General features: G+C 38.5%; 1 protein-coding gene across 1 annotated transcript in view; it reads right to left on the bottom strand.

Annotated features, from left to right (window-relative positions):
* The window catches only part of LOC122788060 (low-density lipoprotein receptor-related protein 2-like), a 1,238,079-nt gene that overhangs the window by 701,790 nt on the left and 523,592 nt on the right, over positions 1–12,697 (bottom strand). Inside the window, exons 35-36 of the mRNA XM_044054982.1 lie at positions 11,666–11,775; positions 410–587 (exon numbers count right to left, since the gene is read on the bottom strand). Of these exons, the coding sequence (XP_043910917.1) occupies positions 410–587; positions 11,666–11,775 (288 nt within the window). The remainder of the gene's footprint in view (positions 1–409; positions 588–11,665; positions 11,776–12,697) is intronic.

The raw sequence follows: 12,697 nt of genomic DNA, 5'->3' as shown, positions 1-12,697 counted from the left end.
TGTATGGCATGTTAATAATGTCTCTGTTATTTGTCTCAGTTTACAAGGAGCACTCTTGTTGTCCAGCATTACCAGCATGTGTTCTAACTACATCTAGGCTTCAAGCTGTCAAAGGAAAAGGGATTTTACAGCCCTACAGTGGAGTGAACCCTCATGTGATCTCTTAACTCTCTGACATATATACACAATGGTTGAAGTGTAGCTTAGGTGCATCTGTTACCACATTTGAGTTTTTTGCATTTCAAAATATTGCCTGCTCTATAACATGATGTATATGACTCAAATGATAATGAAGTGGCTTGGAATAATCTGATCTTACAACTCAACTGTAAGGTTTTGGTAAACTTATTTTTTAAACTAAGAGTTTTTATTTTTATTATTCATTTCAATATGTCAAAAAGTAATATACCTTTCCTGTGCTGGTTATAGCCCAGTACAACTTCCTCTCAGCGATATCAGCTGTGATAGACTCTGCATTGGCAAGGTTGTTAGTGAAAAGTATCTGAGGGCTACTGCCGTCCATCTCTGCACTTCCTATTTTTGCTGGTACTCCACTGTCTGAGCCTCTGTCTGTCCAGAAAAGTTTTCTGAAAAGCAAACATATAATCTTTATGAAATATTTTTGAGAAAATCCTCAAGATAAGTGTTGAGTATTACTACTACTAAAGACGTAACAATAATTTATAAAGAACCACAATGGGCAGCCTAATCTCCTACTAACACCATTGTCCTCCATTTAAAAATGGCTGCATGGATTGTCTATAGGTCTATAAGTGTTCAAATTCTTAAAAAAGGAAATCATGCTAAGAAGTCTCTTCTAATCATACACCCCAAGTCATTGCAGGACATAGTTACTATTTATCTGTATGCCTGTCTTTCTAAAGCAGGACATAGTTACTATTTATCTGTATGTCTGCTTTTTTAAATAAAGACAACTGTTTTGTAAGTTGCTGCAGCACACACTGATACAAAGATCAATTAGTAAAAGTGATTAGACATTATTACAAAAAGTCATAGTGGACATTCTTATGAAAATTGACAGTGGACATTGTGGCTCATTCCCATTTTCATCTTTCCCAAACCTAAAGCAAACTGTCAACCGAGATGGACTCTGCATACACTGCTCAGCATCAATGCAGATCCAGGCATAGTGCACACATAGCACACAGTACAACCACAGATTGAGGTGGGAGCACACACTGCTCAGCATCACAGTAGATCCATGGGCAATGCACACACTGAACAGTACCGCCACAGACTGAGATGGGAGCATACACCACATAGTGCCAACACAGATTGAAATGGATGTACACACTGTTCAGCATCAATGTAGACCCAGGGGCAATGCACACACCAAATAGTATCAACACAGATGCAGAAAGTGAGCACACACTGCTTATTATCACCACTCCATACTACTCAGAATCAGGGCAGATCCAGAGGCAATGCACACACTGCACATTACCACCAAAAGACTCAGCAATGCAGCAGATCTAGGGGCAATGCACACACCAAAGAGTACCACCACAGACTGAGATGAGAGCACACAATGGTCAGCATCATGGCAGATCCAGGGCAATGCACACACCAAACAGTAGCACCACAGATGGAAGTGGGAGGACACACTGCTCACTGTCACCGCCACAGACTGAAGGAGGAGCACATGCTACTCAGCATCAGCATAGATCCAGCTGCAAATACATATCTTAATCAGAGTCAGCACAGATCCAGGGGCAGTGCACAAAAACCATCAAAAATGGATGTGGGAACACACACTCCATAGTATTAGCACAGATACTGGTGAGATTATATAAACTGTTCAGCATCAACACAGATCCCAGGGCATTGCACACATTGCTAAATATTACCACAGAATGAGGTGGGAGCACACACCACTCAGTATAGCACAGATGGTGGTGGGAGCAGACACCACTCAGTATCACCACAGATTGAGGTGGGAGCACACACCTCTCAGTATCACCACAGATTGAGGTAGGAGGATACACCACTTAGCATCACCATAGAGTGAGGTGGAAGCACACACCACTCAGTATCACCACAGATTGAGGTGGGAGCACACATCACTCAGTATCACCACAGATTGAGGTGGGAGCACACACCACTCAGTATCACCACATGTTGAGGTGGGAGACACCACTCAGTATACCACAGACTGAGGTGGGAGCACACACCACTCAGTATCACCACATATTGAGGTGGGAGCACACACCACTCAGTATCACCACAGATTAAAGTGGGAGCACACACCACTCAGTATCACCACAGATTGAGGTGGGAGCACACACCACTCAGTACCACCACAAATTGAGGTGGGAGCACACACCACTCAGCATCACCACAGATTGAGGAGGGAGACACACCACTCAGTATACCACAGATGGAGGTGACAGCACGCACCACTCGGCACCACAACAGATTGAGGTGGAAGCACACACCATTCAGTATCACTGCAGATTGAGGTGGAAGCACACACAACTCAGTATCACCACAGATTGACGTGGGAGCACACACCACTCAGTATCATATCACCACAGATTGAGGTGGAAGCACAGTATCACCACAGATTGAGGTGGAAGCACACACCACTCAGTATCACCACAGATTGAGGTAGAAGCACACACCACTCAGTATCACCACAGACTGAGGTGGGAGCACACACCACTCAGTATCACCACAGACTGAGGTGGGAGCACACACCACTCAGTATACCACAGACTGAGGTGGGAGCACACACCACTTAGCATCACCACAGATTGAGGTTGAAGCATACAACACTCAGTATCACCACAGACTGAGGTGGGAACACACACCACTCAGTATCACCACAAATTGAGGTGAGAGCACACACCACTTAGCATCACCACAGATTGAGGTGGAAGCACACACCACTCAGTATCACCACAGACTGAGGTGGGAGCACACACCACTCAGTATCACCACAGACTGAGGTGGGAGCACACACCACTCAGTATACCACAGATTGAGGTGGGAGCACACACCACTCAGTATCACCACATGTTGATGCTAAATATCATCACAGATTCAGCTGGGAACACACACTGCTAAATATCATCACAGATTCAGCTGGGAACACACACTGCTAAATATCATCACGGATTCAGCTGGGAACACACACTGCTAAATATCATCACGGATTCAGCTGGGAACACACACTGCTAAATATCATCACGGATTCAGCTGGGAACACACACTGCTAAATATCATCACAGATTCAGCTGGGAACACACACTGCTAAATATCACAGATTCAGCTGGGAACACACACTGCTAAATATCATCACAGATTCAGCTGGGAACACACACTGCTAAATATCATTACAGATTCAACTGGAAACACACACTGCTAAATATCATCACAGATTCAGCTGGGAACACACACTGCTAAATATCATCACAGATTCAGCTAGGAACACACACTGCTAAATATCATCACAGATTCAGCTGGGAACACACACTGCTAAATATCATCACAGATTCAGCTGGGAACACACACTGCTAAATATCATCACGGATTCAGCTGGGAACACACACTGCTAAATATCATCATGGATTCAGCTGGGAACACACACTGCTAAATATCATCACGGATTCAGCTGGGAACACACACTGCTAAATATCATCACAGATTCAGTTGGGAACACACACTGCTAAATATCACAGATTCAGCTGGGAACACACACTGCTAAATATCATCACAGATTCAGCTGGGAACACACACTGCTAAATATCATCACGGATTCAACTGGAAACACACACTGCTAAATATCATCACAGATTCAGCTGGGAACACACACTGCTAAATATCATCACAGATTCAGCTGGGAACACACACTGCTAAATATCATCACGGATTCAGCTGGGAACACACACTGCTAAATATCATCACGGATTCAGCTGGGAACACACACTGCTAAATATCATCACAGATTCAGCTGGGAACACACACTGCTAAATATCATCACAGATTCAGCTGGGAACACACACTGCTAAATATCATCACAGATTCAGCTGGGAACACACACTGCTAAATATCATCACAGATTCAGCTGGGAACACACACTGCTAAATATCATCACAGATTCAGCTGGGAACACACACTGCTAAATATCATCACAGATTCAGCTGGGAACACACACTGCTAAATATCATCACAGATTCAGCTGGGAACACACACTGCTAAATATCATCACAGATTCAGCTAGGAACACACACTGCTAAATATCATCACGGATTCAGCTGGGAACACACACTGCTAAATATCATCACGGATTCAACTGGAAACACACACTGCTAAATATCATCACAGATTCAGCTGGGAACACACACTGCTAAATATCATCACAGATTCAGCTAGGAACACACACTGCTAAATATCATCACGGATTCAGCTGGGAACACACACTGCTAAATATCATCACGGATTCAGCTGGGAACACACACTGCTAAATATCATCACAGATTCAGCTGGGAACACACACTGCTAAATATCATCACAAATTCAGCTGGGAACACACACTGCTAAATATCATCACAGATTCAGCTGGGAACACACACTGCTAAATATCATCACAGATTCAGCTGGGAACACACACTGCTAAATATCATCACAGATTCAGCTGGGAACACACACTGCTAAATATCATCACAGATTCAGCTGGGAACACACACTGCTAAATATCATCACAGATTCAGCTGGGAATAAACACTGTTTACTCAAAAAGAATTCCCCTGCATGGAAGTAATTGCACGGCTCAAAAACACATGGTAGACAAAAAACAAAAGCCAGCAACTGTAAGCTGTGTAAACTGATTTAATTAGTTATTAAAATAAAAAAAACACGAGAATGAACAGACCAATTTCGGCTATGGTGTTGACCTAGCCTTCATCAGTGTAAATTCCAAAAACATCTTGAAGTTCTTTTATACATTTGGAAATAATTAATCGCAAAATTTCATTGGTGAGCTCATGAATATTCATTAATATACCAACTAATAAATATTCATTAAGACCAGGCTGGAAAAGTCCACCTAATTTCACAATCCATTTTTTCTCTTTTGCATTTAATTTACTATGACATCCAGATTTGTTAGATCTGTAACCTATTATTTTATCAGTGATGGTAAAATGAAACTTTGCTGTGGTATTTGAGAGTATTTTTATAAAGGGCAATGCTCATTCTCTTACATTTGGCATCACTGAGGTGTTCAGAAATGCGTAACTTAAGAGGTCTGGATGTTTGTCCTATATCAACTGCAAGAAGCCATGTAAATGATCCAATCCGTACTGCAATTTGCAAAAAACGTGATGTCAAATATAATACTGGAATTGCTACTGGAGAATTGTTTGGTTTTTAGCACATGCTTGCAATGGCTGCAATGTCCACATGGCATGCAGCCCACTAGCTTGTCTCCAGAGATTAAGGTTTGGGTCATGTTATGATTGATGGGATCATGATGGTGTTTGTAGTGGTTGAAATAAGATCCAAGATTTTTCCCCTTTCTGAATGAGAACATGCAGGTCTCAGATAAATGTTGTGACAAAAAATTGTCAGCTAAAAGAATATTCCAGTATCGTCTGATGGCATCACTGACTCTGTTGGTATTCCTACCATATGCAGTGATGAATCATAAAATGTTGTTTGTATTTTGTGATTTTTGTTTGTATTTAAGAAGGTCATCTCTGTTTAAATTTGCAGCATGATTGCTTGCTGTATGTACATAACCCGTGCTGTAACCCCTTTCTTGAAACCTATTGGACAAATCTTTACGAAAGACTTCAAAGGTATTTTCATCTGAACAAATTACTTCAAAGGTATTTTCATCTGAACAAATACGTCTCATCCTAATGAATTGAGACTTGGGGGTGTTTTCAGTGATATGTGCTGGATGAAAGCTGGATGCGTGGAGTAAGGTGTTGTATTCTGGGTATTTTCTGAATACTTCCATACGAAGGGTGTTGCCTTCATTCCTTGTAACCAACGCATCCATACATATATGGAAAGCTGTGTCATCTGTGTGCTTGTTTGAAGGGGCAACTCTTTGTGATTCAATAACACATAAGGCCGAGGGCTGTCTTCAAAAACTGTGATGGACAATCATGACTGTGTGTTTAAATTGACATAACGGCAACACATCCATATCATGGGATAGTGGAATATTATCTATATCAAGGCTGTTTTCTAAACCACCGTTACATTCTTTTGCTCTATCAATCAGGATTTATCGGGTCTGCAAGGCAGTCAGGCAACCTTTGGAAAATTTCTTATAAATGGACAATATTTACTGGATTCATTTTGATAAACAAATAATAATATTATTCAAGATATTTGATCTGCTATAGGTTTGGGACTCACATATATGGTTTATGTTGACAATCAGTATTACAATGTGCATATAATAATTGGATACCTGACAATGATTTAAAAAATGTTGCTTTTTACAACCAACGGCAAAACAGCAGAACAGCAGATTATTCCAAAAACGACAATGGATTCAGTTCTACAATAAAATTTATTGCTTATCTTGTCTTAGTGCCTCGGCCATTACAGCCTTCAAAGAGTACAAATTTACCAAAAAACACATTCCACTATTTATACATCACCAGCAGTCATTTAATTAAGTAATCAATCAATTAAACATGCATTTTAAAATTTTAAAGCAAACTTCTCCAATTAATTTCTCTGTTCAAACCTCTTGGTGTCAGTGTATCAAATGTCAATATAAATATAGTTTCCTTATACAATAAAATATTTTTAATTAATCTTTCATCCCCTTTCCTGATAAACACTTCTTCCAGAATAGTAGCTTGTAATAGGTTAGCACCACTATTATGTTTTTCCCCAAAATGAGATGCTATAGGACTTTCTAGTCTCCCCTTCTTTATATCTCTAATATGTTCCTGCAACCTAATTCTAAATTTCCTTTTAGTTTCCCCAATATAGAAAAGGTTGCAGGGACATCTCAGGCAATAAATTACACCCTCTGTATCACATGTAAAGTAATTATGCGGTTTAAATGTTTTTCCTTTAATCCTAGGAAAACTCAGTTTAGTAAGGGAACATATATTGCAATTGTTACACGGTATAGTACCCAAAGATAAAATTGTAATGGCCGAGGTGCTAAGACAAGATAAGCAATAAATTTTATTGTGGAACTGAATCCATTGTCGTTTTTTGAAATGTTGCTTTTTACTATCAAAAATTCTTTTGTCTCATTAATGGATATATTTTGAGGGGATTTTGGGCCTGTAACACAGTCAGGCAGCCTTTGGATATCCCCTTAACTGACAACTTGTATTGCAACTATATCCAGGCCACTTATATTGTTATAGGTTTGGGATTCATATATTATTGATGAAAAAATGAACCCGGTCACAATAAGAGCAACGCCTCTTCAAAACTCACAATAGCAATTTATTGTACCAAAGTTAAAAGTAAGCGTTAAAAGCAATACACGCTTTCGGCAAGTAAAATAACCTGCCTTCTTCAGACAAAAGTTTGAATCGCCATCCAAATTAAATATTTATAGTGACATCACATTACAAATCCACTAAATCACAGAGCTCATATTTTTCCTGGTATTAATGAAATGTTATCGATAAAGCCAGTGTTAAAATTACTAACATGTAATAGATAGAATGTACCTGTAATAGTTAGGGTAACTATATTCCCCTAGATGCAGGGATTTTAAACAGTTTTTTTAATATTCATACTTTTAATATTTATATTTAGTATTATTATTATTATTTTTATTTATTGTTCCTTTTTGAAGGTTCATATAGTCATGATTTTCATGTAATATTTGATACCTATAATTAAGATGTCATGAAAATATCTCTACCTAGGGAATTAATTCTTTGTCAAAATGTGTTTTTAATAATATAACATAATTTTTAAGAATGTTATAATGTTAGTTGAAGCTTAGCATGTTGGTCTAAACAGCTTATGTAGTAATGAGTAGCGTAGCACCTTTAAGGTTACCTGGATAACATAAAAGTAATTAGATGCATTTTTAGTGGATTGGAGATTTGTAATGTGATGTCACTATAAATATTTAATTTGGATGGCGATTCAAACTTTTGTCTGAAGAAGGCAGGTTATTTTACTTGCCGAAAGCGTGTATTGCTTTTAACGCTTACTTTTAACTTTTGGCACAATAAATTGCTATTGTGAGTTTTGAAGAGGCGTTGCTCTTATTGTGACCGGGTTCATTTTTTCATCAGTTTATTAGTTTTGGTTTGTTGTGGTTCGATTCATATATTATTTATGTTGGGAATCAATGTATTGCATCGTGCATGTTAACATCAATATTGCTAACCGTTTTGGACTGCTATATATAACTGTTTGATGCATTGAGACCATTTATATGCATACCATACTGTATTTATACCAGGAATGTCATACTAAATAATATTATTCAACATAGCACCATTTGATACCAAACATATACTAGACTCACTTTTACAACCAATTTCATCTACAGCGGGTGATATACATACATAGATACACTATATATTTCAATAAACTTCCCCTTCTTTTCTTCTTTTTTATTCCATTCATTATTTTATCCGGTCATTTTTGGTCCAGCCCTATAGGACTCCAATTTAAAATAGACAATTGGGCTTTTTCTATGGACTCATCAGTAGCTTTACACAGCTTACAGTTGCTGGCTTTTGTTTTTTTGTCTAATAAACACTGTTTAACATCATCACAGACTCAGCTGGGAATACACACACATCTCAGTGATATTAGAGATTCATCTAGGAGTACACACCTCAAATCTAGGTGGGAATACACACTCTTTGCTCGACTGCTCAGTATTATCACAAATCTGGTGCTAAAAACACTGCTCTATACCATCTCCTATCCAGGTGGGAGTATACACACCAGTCAGGACCACCAGGGATCTAGGTGGAAGTACTCACAATGGTGAGCAGCACATCTAGAAATCAATGGGTTGTGGGTAATTAGTCCCCAGGCTAACCACCTACGAAAACTAACCTCTCATGGTCAGTCTTATGGAGAGGTCAGGACTGTCACTGCTGGACCTGTGGATTCAATTTTCTATAAGGCTTTTGGTCAGGGGGAAGCATCATTGTTTGATATTTGGACACATACCTCTCAACCTCATCACAAGAAATTTGGACGAAGCCAAAAATAATGATGGGGCAAAGGTCTCAAAAGAGCAATGAATGCGAAATATTTTCTCTTAAAAACATAGAAAGCTGCTAGAATAACAGAATTTGTGTTAACATGCATTTTTTGAAGGAGATGAAGTCTGAAACTCAACTGTCTGTCTTTATTTAGTGAATTCAACCCCCAGTGACATAAAAAAAGAAAACACTAATTTTATGAAGAACAGACCACAAACATGAGGCAAAAATCTGGGGATTCTGTAAAAATCTAGACAGTTGAGAGGTATCCTTGGACGCTTCTTATTTTACAAGATGATTTCTTATTTTAGAAATAGTAGATGATCTTAAAAAACAGAGGAAAGCTGGAGGTGTTAGACAGACTCTACATGAAGGTCAATGCCTGTCTTCTCTTTAGTAATTTTTCAACAAGGTTGTAGGACGCATGCCCATTCAGGACATCAGTCAGGGCCCATTCAGGACATCAGTCAGAAAGAGTACTTTCATTATGGCCTGCACAAGTTCCTCCTTATAAAAGAGAATGTGAGCATCACTACCAGCAAATAGGCACATGCCCAAACTTTATGTCTTTGCATAGTGTCAACCCGGTCAACATTACAGCAGTTTATGAGATGTTCACAGTAGAAGACATCATAAGGGTCTTTCTAGAGCTTTCTTGATTCCAGATACAATGAGGTCTAACTGTTTTTCCTGCTCCACAAGGAAGGAGTAACTAGGACAAGTGACATGGTTGTGGGGCTTCAGGCCTGAAATGGCAAATCCCTTTACCTATCCTATCAATAGTCTTGTATACCTTTACATGTCCTATCAATAGCCTTGTATCTATTTACCTATCCTTTCAATAGCCTTGTATCCCTTTACCTATCCTATCAATAGCCTGTATACCTTTACCAGTCCTATCAATAGCCTTGTATTCCATTACCTATCCTTTCAATAACCTTGTATCCATTTACCTATCTTTTCAATAGCCTTGTATACCTTTACCAGTCTTATAAATAGCCTTGTATCCATTTACCTATCCTATCAATAACCTTGTATCCTGTTACCTATCCTATCAATAACCTTGTATCCATTTACCTATCCTATCAATAGCCTTGTATCCCTTTACCTATCCTATCAATAGCCTTGTATCCCTTTACCTAACCTATCAATAGCATTGAGTATGTACACCTTATTAAGTGGCAGGGTGAGAAGATACTGTGATCTCCATCTGTGCTGCATCTAGCAGATCAAGTGAAAATCTATTATGTTTAGATGTCATCTCACCCAGTTTTGTGTATATAGAGGGTATCCACCTTTTGTAGGAGTAGAGAAAGTGGAAACTGGCTCCTAGCACATAATACAGTATGACAGTGGCAGGACACCTCTGGGTAACACTTAAAGCTCCCAATATGTGTTACCCTTATAGAAAACCAGAACCTCTTCCCTCCCTCAGGATGGTCATGCCACCAGTGGCTATTTATTCCCACTCTCCAAGCCCACCTCCTACAGCCATCTGAACCACTAACTGAACTCAGGTTACATGTAGAGTAGTCAGAGCTTTATCCTTTTATGCCATGGAGCTGATTCAGGAAATGCCGAAATGCTTTGAGCTGAAATTATCAGAAGAGGAAATCTGTGATTAATCCACACAAATAGCCTCAATAATCAGGTATATTTTTTTCTATTTTAATAATAGGAAACTGTATTGTATCTAGGAAATATCTTTTGTAGTACAATCATGTGGATTGTACACTTCAGAAATCATTACCTTTTGGACAACATTAGCTGTAACTCAGTCCTGACTCATTGAAATCCACTAGTATCTGAATCGAGAAGGGCTTGCAGTACTCTTAATAAATTCAGTAATTTCCTGCTTATGAAATGATTTATACTTTTTAATGAATGTGCATTTTTTAGTAAATTCTGTTGTGTTAGCCATTTTCCAAATGAATTTAGTCTGTGTCAGAATCAGAATATTTTGCTAGTGTCTGGCAGTCTAAGCCTCAAAGGAAATCAACTTTATTTGAGGTCTTCAGTGTTGAGAATATTCAAGACCTTTCCAGTCTAGGGCATCTGAGGGTCGAGTGCAGGGAAATTCCTGGAAGGAAAGGAAGGAAGTCTTCCAAGATCCAGGTTTGCGTTAAATGTCTTCTGCGCAAAAGAAGACAGGTATAGGATAGTCCATTAATGCAACACCAATTTACCATTTATACAAAATAATTTGATTTGCCAAAGGTCGATGCCACTACTGATGACACTGACAGTTTTTATCCAATTAAATGACAGTATACTGATCATACAGGACCACCATGTTCTTTCCTAAAAGAAGTATAATAAAATTAAGACTACTATTTTGATTTAAAATGCTCCAGTTTTGAATCGTTGTACAACAATTTTGTGGGAAAAGTCCCTTGCATACTACACCATCGTGTAAAACATAATAATGCCTGTAGATGCAGGAACCTAACAAACATTCTACTTTTCAAACTTACCCTCTAGCAGGGTCCAGAGCAATTCCTACAGGATATCCAACACCCTCTTGCTTTCCTGTGCTGGCAAGTACTGTCTTCCTGTGATGCTGATCACTGTCAGCTCGAATCACCTAGAAGTACAATGATAAAAACACAATAACAGCCTAATTTTTCAGTAAACCACAGCTATTTTTAAATACTGATATGACGTTATAAACTTATTAAAAAGTTATATTATACATGCAAAGAAATACACGGTTTTATAAAATTATTAGGAGTGCAGTTGCCATTGTCCATATAAAATAGACACACACACACTCACACACCCAGCTTTTTGTTGGTTGCTAAAATAAGTGTTGACAGACATTTTTGAAACTCTTGATGTATGAATTTAACTCACTCCCTCGAATGCAGTTCTGGAAGTTTTCAATGAAACTTCCAATGGACGAGCCTAAGTTTTTTGATAGAATCCAATGAAATCCTCACATTTCAAACAAATTATGTCTGGAACCATAGTGGTTACTAAAGAAGTGTGAATGGTTCTTCAACCCAAACTATTTTTGTACTGGCGGTGTTCTTTAGGTTCTAGGCCTTAAAATGGATTTTATTGATCAGAGAAAACACAGTAACTATTAAGTTTGTAATATTTTGTTCATTCAGATGAGAGCTTTCATAAACAGTTCTGTCTGTGCTACTTGGCTGTTGAGATGTTTAGAAAAAAACAGGAAATTTATGACAATATAAATAAATATTATATCGACAACAATTAATAGGCCTATCTCTTTACCCACACTATCATTGCTGGAAGCTGGGTCTAACAGAGCTCTTTTCAAACTATCTGGAAATATACAGAGCTAAGTATATTTTTTTGGTTCTTCAGAAATGTGTACTGTAAATTGTTGCTGGATTAATTTTATTCACAGTTGTGCACTGTTATTTTTGATTCACTGTATAGTTTTTCAGATCTCTGCTGAACGTGTTTTGTCCCACCTCCCCCTATTTTCTGCTGTGTCTTAAGTTGGTATAACTGGTTTTTACAGCGTGTGACATCTG

Source organism: Protopterus annectens, chromosome 13.part0 (assembly GCF_019279795.1).
Source record: "Protopterus annectens isolate FY-2018-M chromosome 13.part0, PAN1.0, whole genome shotgun sequence".
Taxonomy (NCBI): domain Eukaryota; kingdom Metazoa; phylum Chordata; order Ceratodontiformes; family Protopteridae; genus Protopterus; species Protopterus annectens.
The sequence above is the reverse complement of the archived record's forward strand: the minus strand, read 5'-3'. Positions and strand labels throughout refer to the sequence as shown.